General features: G+C 54.5%; 1 protein-coding gene across 1 annotated transcript in view; it reads right to left on the minus strand.

The window, feature by feature from the left end:
* Positions 1-20,571, minus strand: part of PLPPR5 (phospholipid phosphatase related 5) — a 78,017-nt gene extending 57,446 nt beyond the window's left edge. The window contains exon 1 of the mRNA XM_036015265.1: positions 20,273-20,571. Within this exon, the coding sequence (XP_035871158.1) occupies positions 20,273-20,476 (204 nt within the window). The 5' untranslated portion in view covers positions 20,477-20,571. The remainder of the gene's footprint in view (positions 1-20,272) is intronic.
* Between the last annotated feature and the right edge of the window lie 7,198 nt (positions 20,572-27,769).

Raw genomic sequence — 27,769 nt, forward strand, 5'->3', positions numbered from 1 at the left:
GGGAGGCCCTGGCTGGCATAGCTCAGTGGATTGAGTGCGGGCTGCAAACCAGTGTCGCAGGTTCGATTCCCAGTCAGGGTACATGCCTGGGTTGCAGGCCATGACTCCCAGCAACCGCACATTGATGTTTCTCTCTCTCTCTCTTTCTCCCTCCTTTCCCTCTCTAAAAATAAATACATAAAATCTTTAAAATAAAGAGAGAGAGAGGGGAAGGGACGGAGGAAGAGAGGGAGACAAACATCGGTATGAGAGAAAAACTTTTGACCACCGGCTGTGGGCACGCTGGCGGGGACTGAACCTGTACCTATCCCAACCAGGGATCAAACCTGCAACCTTTCGCTCTGTGGGACGATGCCCAGCCCACTGAGCCACAGGCCTGTGGTCAGGGCTGGATTCACTTTTAATGTACTTGACCATACATGTAAAAAACTGCCCTCAGATAAGAATCCTTGGTGTTTTTACTCGGAAGGAATTCAATCTTATCTCGTCCCTCGGAAAACGTGCTCTCATGTCCATGCCACACACAATCTTAGATTCTGCTTCTCCTTGAGTCCCATTTAGTGGGCTGTCAAAACATTTAGAGTCATCACATCTCAGTTAGCGAGCGTGGTGCTGGAGACGGCAAATGCCAGCTGTGAGCCCTCTGGCACCGAGGTCCACGAGTGAGTAGCAATTAGCAAGGGAGGCTCAGAAGCTGCCTTCCTCGGCTCCATCCTTTCTATTTCATTCAGAAACAAGGTGAGTCTCTCTCTTCCTTTTTATTACCTGTTAACAGCACTGGCTCCTTCTCCTGTGGGCCCTGGGGTGCTGGGCCCCCCGGGGTCTCACTGCTGGGCCCACCCTTTGTTGCAGACTGGTGACCACGCTTCAGGAGGCAGAGCCAGCCCCCACAGGCAGCGCCCAGCACCAACTGCGGCTCCCTGCGCCCTGGCGTCTGCCTCTGACTTCCCGCAAAGGATCATGGGAGCTGTGGGGCCTGACCAGACGCCGGGTGGGAAGGAAGGGGAGTCCTCTCAGTGGCGTGAGAGAAGAAGGCCACCCAGGGAGCAGTCTCTCTTTCCAACCTCCCCTGAGGGCCACAGCACATTTCCAAATCATAACCTTTTGACTTACAGTTTACTATATTCCACAATTGGCAGACATTTTGAGAATTCTGCAATCTAGTAGCAAAGGGTGCATGCATAACAGATCATTGAAATCCTATGAACATTTGAGTCCCATGAATATGTGACTCGATGAATCCAAGAGAGAGGATGAATATAGGACTCAAACACTTGAAAAAAGATTTTCCTTCCAAAAGCAACAAGAAACAATTCTGCTTAATGAGCAATTCTGAGTACAGTTTGCTGGCCAGCAGTTTTAGATGTCTATTAAAATCTCAATCAAGTGCTCTTTCAAAATCTTAATTATAATCTCCCCGTATGAACCTCAGCAAAACAGTATTGAAATGAACCTGTTGTGCGCGGTTCTGATCACTTGAAAGGTTGCGTTAAGTATCAGTACAGCCACACCTCAGTACTCGTCAGCTTGGAACTCATCAAACCCAGTACTCATCACATTTTGACTAGAAAAAAAAAACATTTCGGCACTCGGCACTTTCTCAGGACTTGTCAGTTTCAGCACTCATCATGAGTTCCGAAAGGAATTCACAAGCACCTCGAGGTACCACTCTATTTATAATTCATGACATAATTAGAATATTCGAGTGAATTAAAATTCTTCAGTCCTGAAATAAGACTAAACCCCAATTGAACACACGCTGATCGAACCCAAACCTACAGGCAGCAGACACTGTGGTTGCCTGGTCCATGTTCACCATCCCTCTGGCTCACGGAGCCGTGGACTTGCTCCGTTACTAACCTTCTCTGTGGCTGTGATCGTAAAGAGGGTCCAGGCCAGCCTCGTCCTCAAAGGATGCAAGAGTGGTCAGGTTGTGACGGCCCCATGTATGGCAGACATAGGCCTGGGCATGGGATGAACTTCTGCCCAGGGAAAAATGAGACAACGCTTGCTAGGGACGGGTGCTTTGAAAGAGGGGCTCCTGCCCTGGCTGGCGTAGCTCAGTGGATTGAGCTCGGGCTGCGAACTAAAGTGTCGCAGGTTCGATTCCCAGTCAAGGCACATGCCTGGGTTGCTGGCCATGACCCCCAGCAACCGCACATTGATGTTTCTCTCTCTCTCTCTTTCTCCCTCCCTTCCCTCTCCAAAAATAAATAAATAAAATCTTTAGCCCTGGCTGGCGTAGCTCAGTGGATTGAGCTTCGGCTGTGAACCAAAGTGTCGCAGGTTCGATTCCCAGTCAGGGCACATGCCTGGGTTGCAGGCCATGACCCCCCAGCAACCACACATTGATGTTTCTCTCTCTCTCTTTCTCCCTCCCTTCCTTCTCTAAAAATAAATAATAAAATCTTTTTAAAAAAAAAAAAAGAGAAAGAGGGGCTCCTGCTTTTGAAAAGAGACACGCAGGAGAGACCTTCTGCTAGACACCGTCATGTCTGCACGTGATTTCTAGAACAAGGGGGCCACTGTGCCGTCATGCGGGGAGCCGGCCAAGAGCGGAGAGACACGTGGGTCACGGGAACCTGCTTCTTTCCCGTGTCCCCAGACTTGGAGCTCAGCCCCGCTGGTCTCTGAAAACCCTGAGCTTGGACGCACTCCCACGGCCAGGCCCAGCTCCGCGGTTCAGCGCCGCGTCTGGGCGGCTCTCGCGGCTCGAACGCTGCGGCCTACGTCTGACAGGGAGATGGACGCGGTGCGTTCCTGAAATGCAGCTCCGCTCTGGGCCTCGTCTCTGCCAGCTGGGCCCTGTCCCTGAGTCGCTGCCCTGCTCATCCATTCCGCACCCGGTCCCTGGAAGAGGCAGACAGTCCGGTCCGTGTGCCTCCCGGGCACTGGAGTTCTGTTAGCCCGAGGAGGTGCCTGCGGCCCTGCTGAGCCTCATATCTTCCCAACGCCCAGCAGCTCCCAGGCTCCCGGGCTGTGCTCTGCCCAGAACCAGGACACGCCTCCCGGAGGCTGACGTGCCCGGACCACCTGCACCTGTGACACCGCCTGGCCCAGCCCACGCTCTGCCACCAGACCGCCGCCCAGATCCCCTGGGGGCAGCCCCGACTCCCACGTCCACCACGCCCAGCTCCACGTGACTTAGTGCACCCCTTCGGTCATCCAGTACCTGCCCGATGCCCACCGTGCCCGCCCTGTCCTGACCCTTCTCCCAGGGTTTCCCACCCAGCCTCACCCCTGCAAAGAGCACCCAGGCAGGCGGGGACACGGGTCACCGGAAACGGAGGACAGAGGAGTCTGCTTTGTCCCTCCGTCCATTGCTGAGCGTTGACTGGGCCTGCACATCTGATGGACTTCCTAAGGCAGAGATGTGACGTCACACCTGAGGGGAGCTTGGGAATTCTCTCCCTGTGTCTTTCTGACAGCGCCTTGGTCTTCGCGAGGGCAAGGGCTCTGGGGGGGAGACCCCTGCAGAGAGAGCGGACGCAAGTCCACGGGTGGACGCAGTACATGAGCACACAGCCAACTCCGGGGCGGCGCAGGGGCGTTTCAGGGAGACTTAGGGAAACTGAAGGGAGCTCAGGCGGGTGGATTCCCAAACTGAGCAGCTGCCCTCCGAGTGACTGGAGTGAGCTGTGACAAACACAGAATCTCGTGGGGACACGGAGCCATACCGCCCCGCACTCACGTAAATCTGCGTGGCTCAGAGTTCAGGCCGCTGCCAACTCATTCACACATTACAGACTTCATTCCTGTCACATATCCCGTCACAGAACAGCCCCCTCCTCTATAGGCCGATGCGAGTCCGAAAGCCCTCGCATTTCCCTGGGTCTCGTATCGCCTCATCCGGGATCTTACATCGATGGAGAATAGTTTGGGGAAAGCAGCAATGGCAAAAGAAGACAGGGCGAAACGGTGAAATGCAAATAAATCCCACATGATGCTCTGGGAAGGAACGCACGCCCCGTTTTTCTTTGCCTCATTCCTATTGAATGTTCTTGCTGGTCGAGCCGTTTTCTCCTACGTGGGAATGCCCACGAGACATAAATTCTTCCAGCTGTTTATTCCCACTCGGTGTCGTCTCGGTTCGCTAGTTGGGCATGTGTGCAGCATCGTACCTGCCTCGCTGTGCTTTGGTATCAGTGCTCCGCTTTCATCGCGCATCTCGGCGGTCTGACGTCACGTGGGATTCCTGTCCCACCCTCGGAACCTGTTCTCTCCCTCCAACTTGCTTCCGTTGCCCATCAATGATAGCCCCCGCCCCACCACCACCTGTTCCTAACGTTTTGGCGCCTGTACAAACTCCCTGGCACAGCAAAGAGGCGAAGTGAAAGACGCACGGTCCTTCTTTTCCAAACCCTGGATTCCCTGACCGCGTCCCTGCGTGTCACCAGGATGCAGGGTGGCATGGAGAGATTGGGTCTGGGAGCCAGGAAAACCTCTGGTTTCAAACTACTCAACTTCATGCAAGTCCATTAACATTTTTGGAGGCTCAGCTTCTTCTTTTGCAAAAGGGGGTGATAATACCAGAGGATAGAACTGGTATGAAAATTACACGAGCCACCCCTCCCCCCATCACGAATCTGTTCAAAAGCACCGGCTCCTACACGATCAGCATCGACTGCAAGGAAACTGAGGATCCATGAGGTCGAGGGACCAGCCCCCGCATCACGCCAATTAGCAGTAGATCTGGGACCCGCGCCAGGTAAGTCGGATTCCAAATCTACCTCAACACACAGTTCTCTTTCTCTTCCAACCAAACCCAAACACGGCCGTCCCCCACAGAAGCCCCGGTCCCTGAGCCTTGTCCTCAGAGACGCCCCCTCCGTGGCCAGCATTCACCCTGGTTGGTTTCTTCACGGGGCTGCCCAGCATCTCCCTGCATCCTCAAGAACACAGCGCCCGGTGATGGGGGGGCCCGCCAAGTCCCTGGCACCTTCCGGTGCCAGGGCGGGTTCCCAAGGCATCCGAGCTATTTCTGCACGAGGCTGGACCCCTGAGGCCAGCAGAGCCCTGCTCACATGTCTTCAGGCTGGTGGCAAAGGGCTTTGCAAGCAGGGGTTTAAAACGCCAGGCACAGGCCCAGACCTGAGTTCCAACCCCAGCCCTGCCGGTGCTCTGGCCCCAAGACCGTGAGCGAATCGCATTCCACTGAGCCTGTGCTTTATCGTGTGTGAGTGGCTAGACTGCCCACGCCACCTGGCTGGTGAGCGGCGCTGCGGGTGACAGAGCTTTACACGGCTGCCAGGGGGCCCGCGGCTCCGTTGTGGACGTCTGCCGTCCCGTCTTTGTTGTTTGATTGACGGGTGCCGGAGCGGGCATCTGGCAGCGCGCTGCGGCAGGAGCGGCTGGAGTCGGCAGTCTGGTTCCACCGCCAGGCCCGCTTAATCCTATTCCCTCCCATCTGCTGGTCAGGCTCTGCCCAGCACCCGCTGCTCTGGGCTGCACCCGGGACTGACGCCCGCCCGCAAGGCCTGGTCTGGGCTGCTGGGGAGGGGACGCTGCGGTGGGCGGGCCCTGCCCTGCCCTGTCCTCACTGTCCCCACACAGCCCGCTGCGCCTTCCTCAGGCGTGCCTCCTTCCGTGTCGCCACCTCTGTGCTTCCTTCCAACCACCCCGCTCCGTGTCCCCATTCCCGGCTGTGACCCTGGCTCAGCGCCGGCCTCTGATGTCCAAGTGACAGTCCATTCGAGCTGCGTGCCAGACGCCCGCCTGCCCACACTCCGAGCTGCCATCCTCGCCTGGCCTTCTCTGTCTCAAATGCCCCCCCAGCTCCCCAGTCTCCGGGATGGATGCCACGCCAGGTGCCAGGGGTGCTTCAGGTCCCTTTTGTGTCGGGAAAACAAAAACCTACAAAGTTGCGGTCGCTCCGAATCTCCCACCTCTCTCTTCCCAGCCCCGCGTTTCCGCACCTGGCCGGCGTACACGTTGCCAAAGCCCAGGCTGCTCTGGCGCCTGCGGTTCCTCCTCGCTACCCCAGCAGCCCGACGGCTGGTACACACCTCCTTCGCGACCTGCGATGTGTTTTCTCGCCTGAGGTTTCTGCGGGCCTCCCGGCTGCGTGACGGCAGCCAAGACCCAGGCTCGCTCCCGTCATGAAACGCATGCAAATCTAATGAATCCCACCAAAGCTTGTTTGTGCAAAAGCCCGTCTTATGTACTCTTTAAAGTCATTTCCCATGAATGGAAATCTTCATTAGAGGGCTAAATTTAGAACGCTAGAGCGTCTTGCAAGAAAACCAGGCACATTTAATCCTTAATACCGTAAACTGGAAAGCCGGAGTCTCACCCACCGAGAGGAGCACTGTTCCGCTTCATGCACATTTCAATCCGCACTTTCTGAAAGCATTGCAATATCGCGTCCCCAGATCTCTAGAGCAACACACGGTGGCGTTTCCCTTTATTTTCCAATTTAGAGTGAGGACACCGAAGACATTTATTACACAGGTAAGCACACCTGTTACGTTAATTAGAAAATGCAAGTCAAGCCCTGGCTGGATGGCTCAGTTGGTTGGAGCATCATCCCGTGAGCCAAAAGATGGCTGGTCTGATCCCCAGTCAGAGCACACACTTGGGCTGTGGGTTCGATCCCTGGTCAGGGCGCGTACAGGAGGCAACCGATTGGTGTTTCTCTCTCACACTGATGTTCCTCCCTCCGTCCATCTCTCTATCTCTATTTCTCTCTCTCCCTCCCTCTCTCTCTCTCTTCCCCCATCCGTGACATCAATTAACCTGTCCTGGAGTGAGGATTACAAACAGCAATAAAATGCAAGTGAAGACGACCTAACTGGAGAAGGAAAACATAGCCAGAATAACAAAAATATCCTTGCCAATTTAAATTTCAATTGTGTGCAAATGAGCTTTCATAACCGTACAAATATCAACCTTTTAGCATTGCTCACGTTCCAAGTGATGATTTAAAATCATACAGCATGCACACCACTGGATTAACTTCGTAGTAACTATCTTATTAAAAGTTAATTCCATGGTGATGTTTTCATCCTAAAAACACAAGTTCTCCGGAACACACGTGGCAGCGTCGCCCCACGATGAAGGCTGGCAGGTGCCTGCAGACTCTCAACAAGACTCTAACGTGCCTCCTTCAGCTCACGGACTCAGTCAGCCACAGCGGTGGGACCACTTTGGCAAGCCCAGGAGGCGCTGCCAGCCCACTCTGCAGATGCAGAAAGCGAGGCTCAGGAGTCAGGCTGCGTGGCACAGGTTCCCCTCCACACGCAGGGAAGGGAACTCCCACTTCCACCCAGGAGCGCCGCCGGTGTAATGGATTTTCTGCAAAACCGCCTTACGTTCTGAACCTGATTCCTTCTGTGCTGTCCACCACCCCAATCCAGACATTCCCGGAGGTCCGTCCACCCAGGGCGGGGTCTCCAGCACAGATGACACGCTCTTTGCTTGGCACGCCCTCCCTGGCCTCCCCGACTAACCGACGTCACCTCCGCTCAGGACCCTTCCCTCTGTCATCCCTCCTCCCGCCCTCCTCACCCCTCATCAATGCCCGTGCCGTGCACCTCTGTCAGGGTGGGCGCATTTGAGTTCTGTAGGGGGGATCCTTCCTCCCCTCTCTGACTATGAGGGACCCATCGCACAAGCGAAGCCTTGTCCAGGGAGGGAGATTTAATCCACACCCGTGAGCCCAGGGGAGGTGCTGACGCACACTTGTTTGCTGGTTCGCCCCCATCGGGAAATCCGGAATGTCCATGGAAGGCGCCCATGCGGACAAAACCCGGACTGCATTGTCCCGGTTCCTGCCGCAGCTGATTGCGGTGGTCGGTGATCTGCCCACCCGAGCAGCCCTGAGCCTGCCCTGACTCATTCATGTCCTTCGGCAAAGCACCACTGATTCTGATCTCTCTCCGAGGAGGGAAACTCGTCTCAAAAATAGTTCCGCGCACTGACTCAAACATTTCAACCCTGAGCCTAGGATTACTAATGAGAAGGTGCAGGGCATGAGTCAGACACCCCGACGGGCAATGAAGCTGTGATTCATCTCGTCCAGAAAGGCCGCCCGCCCTCGGCCCTCCACCGGGACACTGGGTAACTTTCCTGCCTTACCGCGCACCTACACTGCAGATGCGACCTGGGCCGGCAGTCGGGCTTCCAGTGCGGAGAGGAAAATGCTGGGCTTTAAACCGCCTGGCATGTTGGAAACAGTAGGAATGAAATACAGAGAATGTCTGGGGAAATAGTGGTCACAGAGGGAAAATAGGATGGTTTTAAAGGGTTTCAAAACAAAATGACAGGTGTTTGAACTACGATCCATTTGCAGTAAATACGCGTTCTTTGGAACTACATTTTATATGGCTTTAATTAAATAAAACGTGAAGTGGGTGCACACTGGAAACTACTTAAAATCGGGGATAACTAGGAAATAAGCAGAACATTAAAGATTTGGGTTTTTTGAAAAATACTTTAGACTTACTTTATAGCTAAGTATCTGTGAATGGGTAGTACACCTACATATATATTATCATGAAAAGTAACACTGGCTCATATGCCTGGGAAATTAATAATAGTTTTAAAGCTCTTGGTGGCATAGCTCAGTGGATTGAGTGTGGGCTGCGAACCAAAGTGTCACAGGTTCGATTCCCAGTCAGGGCACATGCCTGGGTTGCAGGCCACGGCCCCCAGCAACTGCACATTGAAGTTTCTCTCTCTCTCTCTTTTTCTCCCTCCCTTCCCTCTCTAAAAATAAATAAATAAATAAATAAATAAATCTTAAAAAAATTAATAGTTTTAAAGGAAAAAAAGAGTTGCCCAAATCACCTTGCCTTCTCTAATTCTGTTCTCTTTAAACATTCAGAGGGTTACTTATAACTACCATGTAAAAGGCATTTATTAGGTGCTATGTGGAAACAAGAAGCAACAATGTGTTAGCCACAATGTCTGGTATGTAGGGACACGTAATATTTCAAGGGCCCAAGCATTTGTATGCAATCCACTACCTTGCCCACCCACGTGGTAGACCACACCCCACACGCTGCACACAGTTGCAGACACTAGAATAATAACCCGACTGCGAGATGGCAAATCCCGCTAGAAGAGGTTGCTCGGAGTTTTGTCTTTGGGGTTGAAAGCCCCATCAGCTTCAGTGGAAAGAAAACGCCACAGTCTCTTAGCAAGGGCTGCTGGGTCATGGGAGGGGACAGTGCAGGTCACTGTGCACTGTCGTGTCTACTTGAAAAAAAAATTGACCTCATCCCTTTACAGATGGTGGCTTTCTCCCAGCTCCAAGGCTAATGCATTAAGGGAAAAAAGAACAGTGTGCAAACTTCCTGCGCCAGTTGCCAGGGGTGAGCACACCGGAAACGCACCAGTGTCGGCGCCCCACCTTACACACACAGGACGTCTCTGATGGCGTCGGATGTGCGCAGCCAGCCTGGTGGCCGGGGCCAAATCCATGCCGCATGCAGACGGGGGCTCCAGGACTCAAGGCAGGAAGAACCGGAGAACAGAAAACTAACTCCGTACGCTGGGAAACCATCCCGGTCGGTCCGTGTGGCTTCGAACGGTGAGACCGGCCCGTGAGCGCAGAGTCAGAGAGAGACTCGATTTCACGGCCAGGCACAGGGTCCCAGCAGAGCGACGGTCTCCTGGACAGGAGGGGCTGCCGTGGCAGTCTCCGGCCCCGGTGGGGGCGAGTCCCTGAGGGAGGCCATAACCATACCGAGCGGTCATGACCACGAGGCCCCTGGACTCTCTCCGGCTCCCGAAGGTCCGTGAGCGTCAGAGCCAGAAGGACAGCTGCGGCCACCTACGTGTCAGGCCCCCGACTTGCTGTCCCTTTCACTCGTCTGCTCTAACTTCGGATCACCGTGAACCCCGCAGAGACCACACGGACTGCCGGTCCTCCACACTCAGTATTTCCACACAATAGCGCGTGTCAGGGCTGCGCTTCCCTTCCTTCTGTCCTGCTTTCTCGCTGGCCCCCCGGCCCACACCTGCGGCCACCTTTCTCCTCACGGTGAGCACCCGGGGCCAGGGGCAAAGACAGTCACCCAAAGGGGGTCTGCAGGAAAGCCAGGTCACGGCTGAGTAAAGCTGCAGGGAAGCGGTGCGACAGAGGTGGGACTGGGGGGCCTGCGCGAGGGGAGGGGAAGTGTCTGAACAGGCGGGGCACGGAGCGGGGCACCCCACTCCGCAGCTTCCTCACGTCTCTGCCACCCCCCCCTCCGGAAACCCCCCACGGGATCACACGAGAACTCTGGCTATCAATTAAAGAATATCCCTCAGTCCCTTTACAAAAAAAAAGACTTCAAAATATCACTGTATTATAAATACATAAATGTCTATGCCTCTCTCTCAAGGGCACTGTGTATTTATACCACGGAAGAGCTCTTTCATGCCTCCAACCAGTTGCCGACCCTTGAGGCAAGGGCTGTGGCTTGGGCACCGCAGACGGGCTGCCTGTTGGTTCCACGCGGTGTTGCGGCAAAGACGCGATGTCGCAAACATCTAAGGCCTCGCAGAGCCAGGAGACTCGGGAACTAGAGGCCCTCGGTCTCTCGGCCGCTGCTACCTGCGCGCGGCCCCAAACTTCACTGTAGATCCAGCGTTCAGTACAGTCTTTCTGGTCGACGGGATACAGCCCCAAGGAAAGCCCGCCCATAGTCACACCCTCTTCATCGCTGCCGGAATGCACAGAGAGCCGTTGTGGGCTGTCTCGACCCCCCCCCCCACGGTTAAAAGCCCACTGGAGCCATCCCCATCCCGTGAGGCCTGCTGCTTCTTGCTGCGGGCCACGGGCTGGCCGCTCTCCGCCCAGGCTCAGTGTCCTGTCTGCAAACTGAGACAACCGTGGTGCCTCTCTCCAAAGCTGCCGTGAGGATTAAATGAACTCATACGAGGGAAGCGCGGACAAAACGCCTGGCCTGGGCCAAGTGTCCACGCACGGCGACTAACTCTGTGTGTGGTCTCGCATCAGCACAGCCTGGGCGGGTCACTCACCCTCTGCGGCCCCTCGTTTGAAACTCCAGCGGCACGCCGAAGGGTCTCTAGGACCTCTAAGGGACCGGACAGTCCCAGCCGCAAAGCAGCGCATTCTCTCTCACGTCGAATCCACCGATCCCTTCTAAGAAGGCAGCAGCAGGAGCCGGACGGCGAGGCTGGAATAAAGTGGCTCCTGGCACCCTGTGTCTGTGTTACTCTGGACCCGCCCCAGAGAAGGGAAGGGGGCCCCCAGGTCATTGTGTGGGGAGGGGCCCGCGAGAAGAGGAGCAAAGGCCTCTGGGTCAAAGACCGAAGGGCTGGCAAAGCCCGAAGAGTCGTTTTGACTCTTCCTTCATGTGAGGAGCTGCACAAACCCAGCGCAGTAAGAGCACCCGTGAAGCAAGAGGTCATTGTCACCACCCGAAGACACTGCTTTGTTCCTTCACCAGAGAGGTCAGGAGTTCACTTTAAATCATGGGGTGCAGCCCCCGACACGCTCTCTCTATCCAGGACGGCTCATTCTGGGGGCTGGGAGAACGTGGTGTTCTGGTTTGATGGGGTCTCTGGACATGTGAGCGGCTTCTCAGCGTGGGAAGGGCTTCTGGGCACCCCAGGGTGAGAAGAGTCAAATTTGAAATTTCCGTTAAAAAAATTGATGCAAAATGACCGATTCAGCGGCACTTCCTAAACCACCCTTAAAGGGAGCGGGGATCGTGACAGTAGAAGCACAACACACGATTTACTAAGCGTGAGGTCTCGTTGTAGTGGCACAACCCTAACCCTCCGAGGGCGGAAACGCCCCGGGTGGGAGGACCCGGTGTGTCAGGACTGGGGTCCCACTCAGCCACCCTGGGATGTCACATGCTTTTGGCTTCCCGGTGCCACTTTGGAAGATTTGGAGAAGGGCGAGACTGGCGCTCGTCCTGGTTTGGGGACGGGTGACCGCCTTTGTCCTCATTCTCACAGGAGGCGTCGGGAATGATGCTGGATGCGGGCAGGGAGTCGAGGTCATCGCTAGCATTTCATCAGGGAGGGCCCACTGCCACGTGGCCGCTCCGCGTCTCAGCTCTTTGGATGTTAATTAACAACTGATATAATTAGCATTGTGGAAGTTCAAAAATGATTTTTTTATTGATGAAAGTAGTGACTTTTAATTAGCATGATGAACGCTAAAAATGGATTCTTCATTGGTACAATTAAAGATCTTCGGGCCGTGTGGGTCGGCTGACACAGTTTCCCGCCCGTGAGTGGACACGGCACCAGCCTGCCTGGGGCCTGCCACCCTCACCTCGATGGCTCGTTCTCAGGGGACCCAGGGGACAGCCGTTGGTTTAGGAGGAAGTCTGCGTGAAGCTTGTCTGCCCGAGGACACAGAACCCGTGGTGCCGGCTGACCCTCTCACACAGGGCGACACGCACACATGACCCTGAACATACAAGACCGGGCGTATGGACGGCGTTGTTGGCATTAATAAACGGCTATTACGTAACCACATGCTCAGCATCCCAACCTTCAACTGGTATCCAGAAGACTTATCTGCCAAAAATACCCCAAGAACTGCACGTGACCGCATGGGCTGGAGGCGGATGACAGCACCCTGACCTTGAGGTGCCCGAGTCTGGCGGGGGAAACATGAAGGGAAATAAACACCCTATAAAGCCCAGTGTAAGGTTATTTTAAAGCCACAGTTGGTGAAAGAGATAAAGGCATCATGGAGGAGAATGAAGTTATTTCGTCCGGTCTGATCCAAGGAGATGACACCGAGTCTGGAAAGATATAGCAGAATGTTCCAGAAAGTTCTGTGTAGTTTGGGCGGGGGCATTCTAGACGTTAGAAGGAAAGGACATAAAAATGTGTCTATACAAAAAATAGTGAATTTATTATACATACACATACACACATACAACACACACATGTTCTATGTCCACCGAAAGACAATGTTCTGAGTCTTAATTATACCTGGTCTGGAAAAAAAAATCTGGATGATTCTGTTTCTACAAAAAAGAAAAGAGGTGATTTTACTGACAACGATTCTCCAGCTACATCTGTCATAATACGACTAAAAGAGTAAGCAGCCTGCTGAGTGAGAACTGGCATTCTCAGAAATAGTCTCAATAGTACTTAATATAGAACTTCACTTCACATATTTTAAAATATCTTCCATCAGAATGATATTCCTTATGAGTTAGTTCCCAAAGTCTGCTAAAAGGACCCTCCTAACTCTGGGTGCAGAGCAGACCCCAACTCACATCAGAATGTGCCTTCTCAGCCTGCGAGGACGGCACCGTTGACCCAGGAAGGCCAAGTTCTGTTGGCCAGCCCGCTGGTCCAGGAACAAGGGAGGTTCTGCCTTTGGGCCCAGATTCTAAATTCCTCTGTTCCTGTCTGAGTGGAGCTGCATCTACATATCAGCAAGCACGAGGGCCCTGCGGGGAGCTCATCGACAGACTGTCAGTGGCTTTAACCACCCTCACCCCCCATCTTCCAGGAGTGCCACCATTCACGCTGTGGCTCAGATTCGTGGCCACCTGCCTGCAGCCAGCAGGGCACTGGGCCTGAAGTAACAGGTTCAGACCCTGGATGTGTCACGTGCCAACTGGAGCGAAGCGCCAATGCTCCCTGGACAGGTCGCCTACCGCAGGGACCGTCAGAGAGGGTGGGTGTGGCCGGTAAAGGGCTCACTCACTCATTCAGCAAACGTGACAAACACACCTAGTGTCCTTTCCATGTGCACAACCAATAAATACCATCAGCCCCTGTGCTAGAACAGCCATTACCTACCGAGCACTTCGCGCATGCATATACCGAATTCTTGTAAGGTGTGATGCTATCTTCTCTCAGCTTATGAGGAAACGGAGGCCTGGAGATGGAATTTCATGCATACTGTCTTGAACTCCGTACACAGCCAAGTAATGGCATTTACCTAGTACACAGGAGATGCATTATCATCATTGGAAAACTTTTACAAGTAATGCCTTTTTGGCACAGTGCAAATTTAAGAGTTAATCTGATATAATCCATAATTAACAGATCGTATGCACACTGTTCCCTGGAAACATTATTTCTCTCCAATGGACGGAATGACTCTTTATCTAATAATTTTGACAATGCTCCGAACTCACTGAAATATTGTGAAAACCAGCATTGGGTATTGGAGTGAATACTCTTCATAATTAGTTAGGAGACCCTTCCTTCCAGCTGGCTTCTTAGTTTATTTATTTTTGCTATTCTTCCTCCAGGAAGCTCTGAGACACAGTATAAAAACTGCATTCATTTCCCTGCACCACGGAATGAGCATTCGGACGGGCCACGCCGTGCTCCGAGAGGCCCTCTCCACCTCCAGTGCCCAGGTGACAACATGACTGTGTCACCCGCCCACATTATGTTTCCCTCCCAGGTACCAAGTGACTGACTGTCTCCAAAGTGCATTCTCACCCCTCTGATTCTCACAGCAGCTTGTGAAGTTCGAATGAAATATGTCAACATTTTTGCAGATGCGGTAACTGGCTCAGGCGGCCACCGGGATGAGCAGTGGGTCGGAAGGGAGAGAGACAGGCAGGAGGGGCAGGGCGAAACGGGCTGGTTTTCAGAGCCCTGGGCCTTTGCTCTCTCCTCTGGCCACCACCTCCGCGTCAGTTTGCCAAGGGGTGGGACACACGGAAGAGGAGAAACAGAAAGGAAAGCAGGAAGGTAAGGAGACTATGAATGAATACCTATGAATGAGAATGTCTCATAAAGCAAGGTCCTCAGAAGCACGGGAGGAGCTGAAGCAGATCCACGGACCCTCGAGGAGGAGTTCTGGACTCGCAGGGGTCCTTGGGCATCTCTGCCAATGCGCGAAGGCCCGGGACACTCTGACTAGAAAACCGCAGCATTGCCTATACAACTGCAGGGTGTCCACTGTGTCCCCCACTTGTGCCCGGTCCTGCTGAAGGCGTGTGCTCGGAACGAGAGGCCCCTCGGCACCCCGGGCACCGTGTCCGCAGGCCCCGTACCCACAGGTGCCCGGTGTGCGTGCCACAGAGACAAGAATGGCTCAGCGCCCCTTCCACAGCCCGCCCCCTCCCCACGGCATTTCCACAGGAAACAAACAACGCACTTCCCTCCGCCACACCCCGAACCATTATCTACGCGGGCACCCGAGCTTCCGCTCAAACCAGGAACATGGAAACGGAGGATAAAAGGCTCAATTAAGTGCTGAGTCTTCTGGGATTGAGTCAGCGTGGCTCCAAATCTCTGCAGAGCACTGACGGGGGGCAGGACCAAGGTACACGACAAAAGAGCCAGTGGCACCGGCGGTGCTGCCTCTGCGGCACTGTCACTGTGGGGCTCCGGGCTGGCCGGCTCGTCTCCTCAAGTCCCCTTCCTAAGTTTATTGGGAAGATCAATTATCGTAACGGATTTCAGAAATCTGATGCAGGTCTGGCATACAATCTCACTGAGCGTCCTACGTACGTCTCACTTACGAGGTGGATTTGACGACAGCGCCGATGTTTAGAGCAAGTCCCAGCAGGCCGGGCATTTGAGGAAGCAGCGCCGTGAATGAACGTGGCGCGGGGCGGGGCGCCCGGGAAACTGTCACCTGTCACCGGCCTGAGCTGCCGAGAACAGGTGCAGGCGCCTCGGAGCCCGGGCTCCCCGGCCGACTCCGGGAACACAGCTCTGAGTTCTCCCGCGCTTGCTGCTTGGGCTCCCCGGGGTTTGGCGGGGAGTGGAACAAACTAGGTGGCCTCTGTCCAGCTCGGACACTTCCCCAGCCCCGGAATCCACCAGCAGACAAAGGACTCCTCCAGGTGCTTTCACCAGGCTACCCACACTGATCTCCACAACCCTGGGGGCGCTGCACGGTGGCCACACACACTGCAGAGCCGGGCGCCACGTGGACACCTACGTGTGTTAGCTCACTTCACGCTCATGCTAGTACCCACATGGTCGCCCTTCTACAGCCGAAGACACTGAGGCAGCAAAGGACTGGCTGGAGGTCACTCAGCGGGAGCATGGCAGCCGCTCTGGGCTTGCAGCCCCGGCTGTCTGCCCCCGGAACCTGCAGACAGAACCCCCACAGGCGCTGTCTCTTAAGAGGTAGAGCGTTTGGCCTCCCATTGGTGAATGAGAACATTCAGCCCAAGGTCTTATGGACAGTAAGCACGAGAACCCAGGAGAAGAACCCAGATTCGGCCGGCTCCCACGGCTGTGCCGGCACCCAGGGGTGCTTTCCAGGGGGGGGGGGGCTGCCTCAGGCGGAGGGGACCGGGAAGAGCCTTAGGCACCGGATCTACTGAGACAGAGCTCTGGATGTGGGATGTCTTTCTGTCACCTGTCACCATCAGCATCTGCCACATCCAGTGACGACGCTACACCCTTGGGACAGCAACAGGAGCTCTCTCTGTCCCTCAGCCTCTGGGTCCAGGGGGAGTTTCCTGGGTGTGTCGGCCTCAGGAACCAGAGGCACCCTGGTGCTCAGAGCTACCCAGCCCCGCGAGCAGGCTCTCCGTCTTACTGCTGGGTCTACGCGGGAGGATGGCCCAGAGCCACCTCCTTCACGCCATCGGGGTGCTGGGAGGCCTAAGCAGCCACCGAGTTCAAGTTTGAGCAGCAGAAACCACTGCCCCCCACCCCACCCCAGTTCTCGAACTCAGTGGATGCCAAAGAGCACTAATTGGCTTCTTTCAATTCTGTACGCACACGGCACTTTGGCAAAGCCTGCCCAGGCCCCACCGAACCGTCCCGGTTTTCACAGAATTCATGAGCCGTATCATTTTTGTAAATGAGGCCAAATTACAGGTGTTCTCTGAAAACACGATTAAAATAATATTTCCCAACACCAAATAGACCTGGGAATAAAGAGTTTAAAATCCTCTCATGGATATTTTGATAACAGAAGAGCCCTACACTACTGCCCCCAAAATATCCTAAAAAGTCGCCCATCAGGCAATGCCCCTTTGTGACTTGGTTCCCCGCAGATTGAGGAAAGCCGCAGGCTGGCCTTGGCACCCCAGGACGCATCCCCCGGGACTTGAGGCTGCCCCAGCTGAACCCCACTCCCACAAGCTACACAGCCCACTGCCGGCTCAAGAGCACAGCCCGCCCTCTCTGCATCCAAGTGGTCGTCCAGGTAGCTGCTTCTGGGACCACCAGACGCAAATCCATGTCAGCGTGTCCTTCTGGTCCCATCACAAATGCCACCACGTTCCATGTTCTACAGGAAGCTTTTCCTCGCCCCTCTGAAGAAAAACGACCTCATCACCTGCCACACCCCTAGCCTCTCCGTGTTGCGTGTGTGCATACACATGTATGGAAGTACACAGTAGCACTTCTGTTGCGATGACCTGTTATGACCTTTGGCGTGTGTATCTAATTGGGCTATAAACGCCTTAGGATCACTCTGCCTGGTGCCGTGTTCAAGACACAGGAACTCAACAAACCGTTACCAAATTATTATTGTATTAACGACGCTAATGAGGCAGTGATTCTTATGGAGCACCAAGTATGGGCCAAGGATAGTATTTCTGCATTAAAGCTAATTTAATACTCAAAATCCCGTGACTTAGGAAACAGAGGCTTAACAAGCTTAAGTCACTGATTCAAGGTCACAGAGCAAGTCCTGCTCCCCTTGGTTCACGAAGCAGCGGGACAGACTTTGGGTCTGAGTCCAAGTTTGTTAGATTCCAGCCTGGCCCCCAAGTCACCAGGAGATAAAAGGGATAAAATGGAAAACGTACATTGCTTTCAATGTTTAAATAAGCTTATAAAGTATAAAACAAACCTTACTCTGTGGTAGTGAGAAGAGCTACTTTTCAAAATTAATCTAAAGCATTAGGAAGGAGTTTTGAAGGTTGAGAACTATGTATTATGAAGAACCTTTATCACTGCAGCCCAAGAAATGCATGCGACGCAGAAAGAGACGGAGGCATGAATTGAGAAGAATTATTCACAACTAAACCCAGTCTACACTGATCATACAGAAAAGGTGAGGGGTTAGGGATGTGGCAGAATAGTTAAAATTCTGGGCACAGCGTGTGTAGCCTTGGTCCTTGGGCATGTCACCTACTCTTTCTAAGTCTCAGCTTTCCCAAATGACAGGTGACAATACTAATCACTGCTTTCAGAGATAATGCAAATATCGGACAGGTGTAAGACATGTAACTCAACAAATGATGGCACCACCACCGTTCTTGGTAATGAGAGCATTTTCACGCGAGTGACCATGTGGAGCCAGTGTCCGTCAGAGGCACAGGGCCGCAACCGCTGGCCCTGACGTTTCCCTCTGAGACCGTGCACCCTGCAGAGCAGAAGGGGACCAGAGGCCAGCGCACAGTGAGCCCCCCAAAGCCAACCTCCCTTCCTCTGCCCACTGACCCCCCAGTTCTTCCTCAGGCACCTCCAGAACTGAATGTCAAACACATAGACCAGGTTGGCTCCTCCCTCAGGGCCCGCCCATCGGCCATCTCAGCCCTTCCTTCCCAAGCCACGGCCTCTGGTGCCAGTCTCGTGGGCAACCAACATCTCACCTGGCACCTTGGCGCTCAGGTGCTTCTAGTTTATTACCTGGTCCTCAGGGTCCTCAAGGGTCACCACAAAGGGGCTCTCCTGGAAGGTGCATGTGGCTCTGGCCCGCAGAGCCCGGCCCAGGGCAGGCCCTCCAGATGCACGAACTGATTCCCACATGCCTCTGCTCGGTTCCCCTGAAGGGGCGAAGAATCAAAGTCTCCGGGCCACCGTGCTAGTGTCTCTAACTGGCACCTGCCACTGTGGGTGGCGGTTAGGATCTGAAAAGTGCCACCTCATTGAAATAACACACAGAACAGCTACGGCCAAGGCACACGTTGCCAACATTGTTGATTACGGTGGCGAACAGAACCAGTGCTCTGAAAGCGGCAGGCTTTTTTCAAAAACCCACAAACGAACAAACGAACGGCACCTTAAACAATCCCTGAGCTACTTGACTCCTTGAAATTATCTGCCTGGGAGCCCAACACCTTGCAGAAACGGCCTCAAGAAAACCAACTCCTTCCCTCTTCCCGCCTCTCACACGGACGCCGGAGGACGCAGACCTGAAGCTGGACTGGGGATCGCTGACACATGTTAGCAAAATTCAGTGAAAACAAAACAAACCATTTCTGCACTTCTCCAGCCGGGGTGCGGGAGCTGGCGGAAGCCCGCCGCCAGGCACACCCCTGCCAGACAAAGTTTCCGTGAGGCTGGCGACAAGCTCCTTGGTTCATCCCTGGAGTTCCGGGTGTGTGTTAGGCACTTTCCATTATTCTGTCAATTATCAAAGGGTCTCCCCCAAAGTCAGAGGAAAGACCCCAACCTCACAGATGCCACCGATGTTCTGCACATTCACTGCTGCGATTCGCAGAGGCAGCCCATGAAAATTCCACTTGTCTCTTCCTGTTTAATTTCCTATCTGTTATCTGTGGTCTGTCCAGGGAGGGCGGGGGGCCGGAAGCAGGGGCAGAGGGAGGCGGCTCAGCAAGGGGACCCCCAATATTTGACAACATCCCAGGAACCATAACGCAGATTGAAGAAACATCACCAATCCTCCCCACCACGAACCCTGCATCCTATTCACATATTAAGTGATCACTCTAATAATCACACATGTGCACACGCGCACAGATGTGTCAGTACAGACACGCACACACAGTCCACACACCCGGAGGCTCCCTCGGCAAGGCTGTCACAGCCAGAGCTGTGCTGCCCAGCCAGGGGAGCAGCCCCCCAAGAAGTGCCGGCCTCGTGACCGGCTCCTGCCAGCCCCCAGCTGAGCCTCTCCATGGAGGAGTTCTCTGTTCTTGGACAGCTGTGGTCAGCTGAGTCCCTCTGGCACTTGCACTGACCAGGCAGGAGGTGGGGAAACGGACACAGGCGCCCTGACCGCCGAGTGCCAGTCCCCTTCGCCCCTTAGCAAGAGGTCCCCTGCCCCTGCCGCTGACCCCGCTGGGGCTCATCTTCCCCTGGCCATGTGGGAGCAAGGCCACCACCCAGCAGATGAAGTCAACATGCACCCCAACGGCTTACCGCCCCCCCGCCCGCCTCCGGCTCTGACCCCCACCCAGCACCTCCGACAGTCCCTCCGCTCCCCTCCCCCGCTCCATCACCAATACTGCAGCTGCCGCAGGGGTGCGGGGTGGTGCGCGGGGGAGACGGATGGGGGTGTCCTCCGCGCCCACCCTGACGCGCCCTAGCAGATGTCCGCTGGGGAAGGGGCTGCCCACGAGTTGGAGGAACTCATCGGGCCGAGGCCGGGGCGCCCCAGCCTCGGCGGGGGCCTCCACCCGGGAGGAAGGAGGTGGGCGCGGGCGGGCGCGGGGCTTACCACGAGCACGGGAACGCCGGCGGCCAGGGAGTAGAGGAGCGCGGGCGGCACGGCGCTGCTGTCCTCCGGGCCCGGGTAGGGCTTGCGGTAGGCGCTGTCGTGGCAGAAGAAGCCCTGCACGTTCACGGCGAACGTGTCCGTGTACTCGAAGTAGTACGCCAGCATCACCGTCCCTGCCATGATCACCATCTGGAAATAGAGCATGCTGCTGGGGAGCGCGGCGGCCGGCGGGGGCACGCAGCCTCCCGTCGCCGAGGAGCCGGGGGGCGCGCGGGCGGGGGCGGCCGCGGCGAGGAGGTGGCGCTGGCGGGGCCGGGCCGGGCGGCGAGGCGCGGCGGGCGGCGGCGGCGGAGGCGGCTACCCCCGGACGGGCCCCCGCTCCCCTCCCCGCCCCCGACCCTCCGAAAGCGCCGCCCGCCGGGGCGCGGGGTCGCGCGGGAGGGCGGGGAGTCCCGGGCGCGGGAGCATCCGCGGGCAGCGGCGCCGGGTCGAGCCCCCAGGCCCGCGCGGAGGCGGCGGCGGCGGCGTCGGCGCGGACCGCGGCACCTGCGCCCCTCGGAGGACGGCCGCGGCGGAGCCGGAGACGCTCCTCGCTGGGGTAAAGCCCCGGAGCGGGGGGAGGGGAGGCAGCCGAGAGGGAGCTGCTAGAAACTCCCTTCCGAGGCGGCCGCTGGGCGGTTGAGGAAACCCGCACAGCGCCGGGGGTGCGTGCACGCGTCTTCCGAGCGCCAACGCCGCCGAGGCGCCGGGTGGCGCCGACTGGCAGCCCGCGCCCCCCGGGCTTCCCTCGCCCCGCGCAGGACACGCGCCCGGCGCTGGCTTCCGGGCGCAGCTGGGAGAGTCATCTCAGAGGGCTGGGGGCGCCGAGCCGCTGCCGCCCCGCCGCTCCCCGGGCTGGGCGAGCGCGAGCGCCGCGCTCCTAGCTCGCCGCCTCTCCTGCCACGGCCCCTGCCTCGGTCCTCCGTCCTCCTCCAGCTCCTCTTCCGTCCCCCATTATTAGCTGCTCGGGATACGCGGCATTGCAGATTCCCGGGACCCGGCGAGGGGCAGCCGCCAGGGGGAAGAGGAGTGTTTGCCTGCTCTCGCTCGCTGCTGCCTGAGTCCTCGGGAACAGCCCGGGTCCCCGGAGGCCGGAGACAAGGCGGGCGCACACCACATGCATGCAGAACAGGCAGCCGGAACGCACCCTGCGTGGGCGGACACGCGTGTGCGCGGGCGGGGAAGTCGCTGTGGAACCTCTTCGTGAGGCCATGTGGGTCCCTGCCCTGTGTGACAAGTTTAGGCAGCAGACTTATTGCGGGAGGGGGGGTTGGGGGGCGGGGGGATTAGTCCCAGGCTACTCACCGCCCCGCCCCCACTCCAGGGGTCAGGTAGGGAGGCCTGTGTACAGCAGGCAAGGTGATGAGAATATTCCTAAGAGATATGCCTTTCTTAACGCGTAGAATTGCCTTCCGGGTTTCCGGAATGTTCATTCATTTCGGTGGGTTGTAGCCTGATGAGTGTTTTTGGAGGTGGGCCTCCGCATGGGGGGGAAAGCAACCCTGTGACGCTGAAAAGGCCATTTGAATTTGGCAGAAGATCGGAAGTTGGGGGATGCTCTTCTAAGGGCAGTGTGAATTGCTTCAGCATCTCATACGCACCCTTCACGTCCTTACAGACATGGTTTACTAATGACTTAGCGTTTACTGGCTAGGAGACCCCGAACACCGAGTATGAGAAGCAGTTTTGGGCACCGTAAGCAAACTGTTCCCAACTGGCCCCCAGCGGCTCACCACATCGCGGTGACGTTATGCCATATAGCCGGTGTGACTCCTACAGAGTTAGAGGATGTACCGCTCCATTCAGAAAATCATTCTAGGGCTATATTTAAACTGCTCCTCTGGTTCTCAACAGGATCCCCCAAACCTTCCCACCTAATGGAATTTTTGGAACAATGGTGTTAACTTTTAAGAGCAGTTCTTAAGGATACCTTTGGATTAGGGAGAGTCTAATGTAGGTGATGTATTCAAGCTAATGAAAGCATGCGTAATTTTCAAAATGGAAATGCACTGTAATGCATTGTTAACATGTACTGAGTGCCTAGCATGTTCCCCAAAAAAGGCAGGGTATTTGGTCTGTCCTGTTCACAGCTCTGTTCCCAGTGGGAACACTGTTATTGCACACAGTAGGCGGTCAAAAAGGACCTGTTGTTGCACACAGTGGGTGGTCAGTAAAGATCTGTTATTGCACACAGTAGGTGGTCAAGAAGACCTGTTGTCGCACACAGTGGGCAGTCAGTAGGGACCTGTTGTTGCACACAGTGGACAGTCAGTAGGATCTGTTATTGCACACAGTAGGCGGTCAAAAAGGACCTGTTGTTGCACACAGTGGGCAGTCAGTAGGATCTGTTATTGCACACAGTAGGTGGTCCAAAAGGACCTGTTGTTGCACACAGTAGGTGGTCCAAAAGGACCTGTTGTTGCACACTGTGGATGGTCAGTAAGGACCTGTTGTTGCACACTGTGGATGGTCGGTAGAGACCTGTTGAACAAATCAATGAACTTGCTCCTTGAAGAACATCAGGGAAGTGCTTTCACATATAAAGTTTATGTCAAGGGTTGGGGAATGACAGTCTGTGAGTCCCTGGATAAGCACGACTCGCACACTGGCACGGCACACTGGCACGGCACACTGGCATTGAGAGGGTGCTGGTCCTCCCTCGGTTCACATCCCAGCTCTGCCACTGAGCAGCTCTGCAAACCTGAGCAACATCCTTGACCTCCTTCTGCCTGAGCTTCCTCACCTCTGCAAGGTGATAGGAGGATGAATCACACTCAGGTAACGGTGTCTGGTACATAATGAACACCTTTTCGTGTTTACATCCTGTGAAATTTAGCTTCTAGACATAAACGTGCCCGTCCTCTCCTCAATGCAGGCCGTTCCAGCATCCATCACCGGTCACTTCTTCCTCGTTGTATCGCTTGCAGAATGATTCGGGGTGTATCCATGCTTTCGTAGGCGGATACACTTTTCTGTAGGCTTGGACAGATTCTGCATGCTCTTTCAGATGCTATTCGACACAGGAATAAAATACTATTCCCCTTCAGAATTCTCAATATTCATCATTGGTCTAGAATGAGGTGGCCAAACAGCGTTGAATGAGCCGTGGCTGACAAACGACCCACTGCTGAAACGGAAGTTAACACTGAATCTTCGCTCACGTGGTAGAGACGCCAACGTTGAATGAAGCCCCATGAATATTTCAGCAGATGGGTTATTCACGGAGAGGGGGTGAGGCGGATGAAAGCGCGCGTGAGCTGCGGGCCCCAGGGCTGGTTTCTTCACCTTCTGAGCCCGTGCTTCTCTGGGGACAGAAGGAACTAATTTGTCTCATCTCTGAGCTTCTTTCAGCAGTTAAATATAAATGGCATTTATAACTCATTTATTCTCCCAGTGCTGGTGGTTCCTATTACGTTTATCCATGCGTGAGTTAGCGACCGCTCTGTCCCACCGTGCGTCTCCCCCCAGAACGTGCGAACCGTGATCCATACTGAGACCCATCGTGGGGAGTTATTTGTTCATCTCAGTGCCTACCATCTCCCCACCCCCATACTCGTGTTCTAGCAAAGGCCAGAAAGGGGCCAGCCCCGCGTGGGAAGACACAGTCCCTTAACCATATACGGTTTATGATTTGTCCTCCGCAGACAGAAGACCAGTGCACACAGAGCAGGTGGCGGGGTCCGTTGTGTTGCGGGCACGTGCAGAGGTCAGCTGTTGAATGTTTGTGGGCTGCGAGGTAAGTGAAGGTATTTTTCTTCTTTGACTCTGAAACCGAAGGCACCCGCTAGATAGGGACAGGTGACCTACCTGGGTCCTCAGGATTGTCACCAGTTGGGTTCCACACACCGAATCTCTGACTGTCCAGAGAGCCAGATGGAGATCTGCTAACGCCCTGAGACTTGGCATTTGTTAGTTTAAAGGTTCTATTTGTTTATGGAGAGAGGGGACAGGGAGGGAGAAAGAGAGGGAAAAGGAGCATCGATGCAAGAGAACCATCGATCATTGCCTCTCGTACGTGCCCCAACGAGGGACAAACTTGCAACCCAGGCATGCGCCACGACTGGGAATCGAACCAGTGACCTTTTGCTTTGTGGGACAATGCCCAGCCCACTGAGATACCGCAGTCGGGACTGGCCTTCATTCCTTTATACATGGAATCTTTTTGGCAAAGATGCTGAGCATTTCCAAGGACCAGAGAAGATACAGAATTACAAACAGTGGTTCCCGTGTGCTTTCAGCTAACCCAGAGGTAAAGCCAGGCATTTTCCTGAAATTCTCTCATTCCATGGGCAGAAACAGGAAAACACATTGTTTTCAACGCACAGCTGACATGGTGGGATATAAATGGTGCGGAAGGCTTTACATGAAACAAACGAGGGGTGCCTCTCCAGAACACTAGAATCCTCTTTCTAAAAACAATACCAATCTGTATTCATAAGGCCCAACCTGAGCTACAGGTGTTTACGGACATTTCAAGTTACATGGCTTTGTCCTAATGAGGAACCTGAACCATTAACATATAGATTGGTAGGAGATCTCACGGGAAGAGATTTGGAAAGAGATTTTTTAAAGATAGGTAACTGCTGATGTCTTCAGAATATATAAGGGCATCTGGTAATTCATTCTAATAATTATTGAACTGCAGAAAGCAATGTCTTAATAGATCTTTACTGAATTAGACCTGGAGCATGAGGAACTAGAGCAGTTTACTAACTGCCAGACCATTTGATAGAGAAACCACACCTGGAACTTGAATCAAATGTCGTACTTAAACATGTTCGTAATAAATTCAAAGACACAGCGTCCTCGAAGGCCAACCAAAGAGGGCTGAGAACATTTGGGGTCACACCTTTGACCTTGAGCATGGACTTTGCAGCACACCGCCTCCTCGCAGCACGATCCTCGGTGCTTGATTTCGAAGTCCGCCGTTTTCTCAGGAAAACAGAAGATGAACAGCTGGTGTAATAATTTGTGTGTCTGTCTTTGCAGTCCAGCTGTCACGGGATGTTGACCTCCGAGACCAGATGCTTCTGGCCGGGACAAGTGGCACTTACCTTCGGCTGGAACCGTTACCAAAACAGTTACCAAAACGGTTGTCACACGGAAGGCGCAGACTTTACTAGAGAACCTAGCCCACAGAAGGCATAGAGATGACATCGCTGGGCTAAGAGCCGAAATGTATAAAATGTCAAGGCTGGGAAAGAGTAGAACCATTCGGCTACTATGTCCTCAATGGAACGTCCCTATATTAAAATGAAAATGTTAAGTGACTAAGTTAGCAGAAGTTAATTGGGACAGGTTGGTAACAGTAGGTGGCCATGACAACCACTTGGCCTCGCCGACTCCCGGGGTGCTCATCTGCGAAACTGGGTTAATAAATCTTTGCAGAGACACAGGGAGGCTCCTGTTTATAACATGCCTCGTAAACACGAGCGCCCTGGGCACGTCGGCGCTACAGAAACACGTCGGAATTAGTGGAAGGGAATCCCCCGTCTCCCTGGGTTCTGGGTTTTCTCTCTCCCCAGCGCTGAGGGCCAGCTCACCCCAACTCAGAGCCATCGCTGCCTGGTCTGGTTCCCCATCTGTGAATAGCGACTTGTGTGCCATACGTTTCAATCATTAACAAACACACACACACAGTCATTTTTAAGTATAAACCCACAAATCTATAACATCAAGGGATGTTTCAAAAGATGCAGGTTCCCTGAGGATAACTGGAAACAGGTATTAAGGGAAAGGATGCAGGACGGTCCGTGCGATGCCGGTGAGCCCCCAGGGCGGAGGCTCAGCAGGACTGAGCTCCGGTCGTTGCTCTGCAGCTTCAGAATTACGGGATCCTGGCCGACCCCCTGGGACTTCTCAGGTCCCACGTCCCCTCACACGAGCAGAATGCCACCTGCTTCCTCGCTCTGCTCAGAGCTTGTCCCATTCACGACACAGGGGGTTTAGAGTGACTGTCACTCTTCCGCACCCTCAGAGGGTTAATCGGCCACCGCCGGACGGCAGCCCGTCCATGCATCCACTCGGGAAGGTGCCTGCTGGACCGTCTCCGGGACTTCATGGTACCTGCAGGCACCTGAGAGCCCCCACCTGCGCTGCGATGGATGAGGACCCTCCTGGGCAAAGCCGGCCACCGCACTAACACTCGGAGGGACAGATTCCCCAGCCGTGGCCCCAACCTCGTGGAGCAAAGTCTGCAGATGACAGCTGCGGGCCCTTTGTCAAGGGTGCGGGTTGTAAATGCTGATCAGCGTCCGTGGGGGTGTCCTTCAGTGACCCAGGCAGTGACTGGAAGGAGGACACAGCGGAAACCGGGACCCAGATGCTCCTGATGGTCATTATCAACCAGGACGCTGGAATCAGGCGATTTTCAAAATGCTAATCGTTAGTGAGGGCTTGATTTCTCTGCCTTACATTTTATCATATGTAAATGGGTTATTCAATTGCTGGGCTTCCGCCTGCCTAAGAGTTTATAATTATAAGCGAGAAAAATAATGTTTGGTCGAGGAAAGAAATCATGTCTGCATTGCTGAGTTGGAAGATAGGAGTGGTGGGACATACTGCCCTTAAGTGTAAATATTTATGTATCATGCCACTTTGAGAGGAAGTTAAGGCAAGAGAAACACAGCACCTGCATGCCACTTGGTCTACTCTTCTGATTATCCCGACTCATTGGGAAATTGGGGATGATTAATCCTATTTCATTATGTCAATCGTATCATTATTATAATTAAAGCTTCACCATGTAATGATGTCCTCAATTTAATATAATGGCTAAGAAAAATAGTTTGTTTTCTGCTCACTGATGACTTGCTGTAAATTTTTTTTGGCTTTGATAGATCTCCAATAAAAATAGAGCACGAACAGTAAAACCTTAATTAAGTTCACAAAAGTCTCATAACACAAGGGGGCCCTGGGGAACCACCGCTTTTATGAATAGAAACCCTCCGCAACTTTTTTGGTCAAACCTCTTAAATTAGTCATCAAAGCGTGCTGAAGAGACTCCATTTTTCTCTGGGACTCTGACACTGAGGCATTAGTTTGAAGCTCAGTTCTCACTGTTCATTACTGTAGTGATATGATGTAGGAGAATGTGTTTTGTAATTACTGCTGGCGGGACACACTCCGGACGCACTTAGTGGGGAACAATGCCCCGTCACCAACAGTATTCACCGAGTGATTACTGCACACCAGGGACAGGGGGGTGTTCTACTCACTCACGCATCTCTGACCGTCACCACGGCCCCAGTTCATCCGGGAGATGGGGCCCTGTCAGGCCTGGCTCAGCTGTCTTCCAGGGGCAGCCTGTGAAAGCCCCCACAAAGCCCTGTCCACCGGCATGAGGCCTCCAGGCTGCGGGGAGTCCAGTTGGAAGAGCCCGGCTTTCCCACTCATACCTACTCCCCATCCCACAGCAGCAAACATGGGCGCTGCTCCGAGTGACCGAGTTGTCCCTCG

The sequence above is a fragment of the Phyllostomus discolor genome, chromosome 14 (assembly GCF_004126475.2).
Source record: "Phyllostomus discolor isolate MPI-MPIP mPhyDis1 chromosome 14, mPhyDis1.pri.v3, whole genome shotgun sequence".
NCBI lineage: Eukaryota > Metazoa > Chordata > Mammalia > Chiroptera > Phyllostomidae > Phyllostomus > Phyllostomus discolor.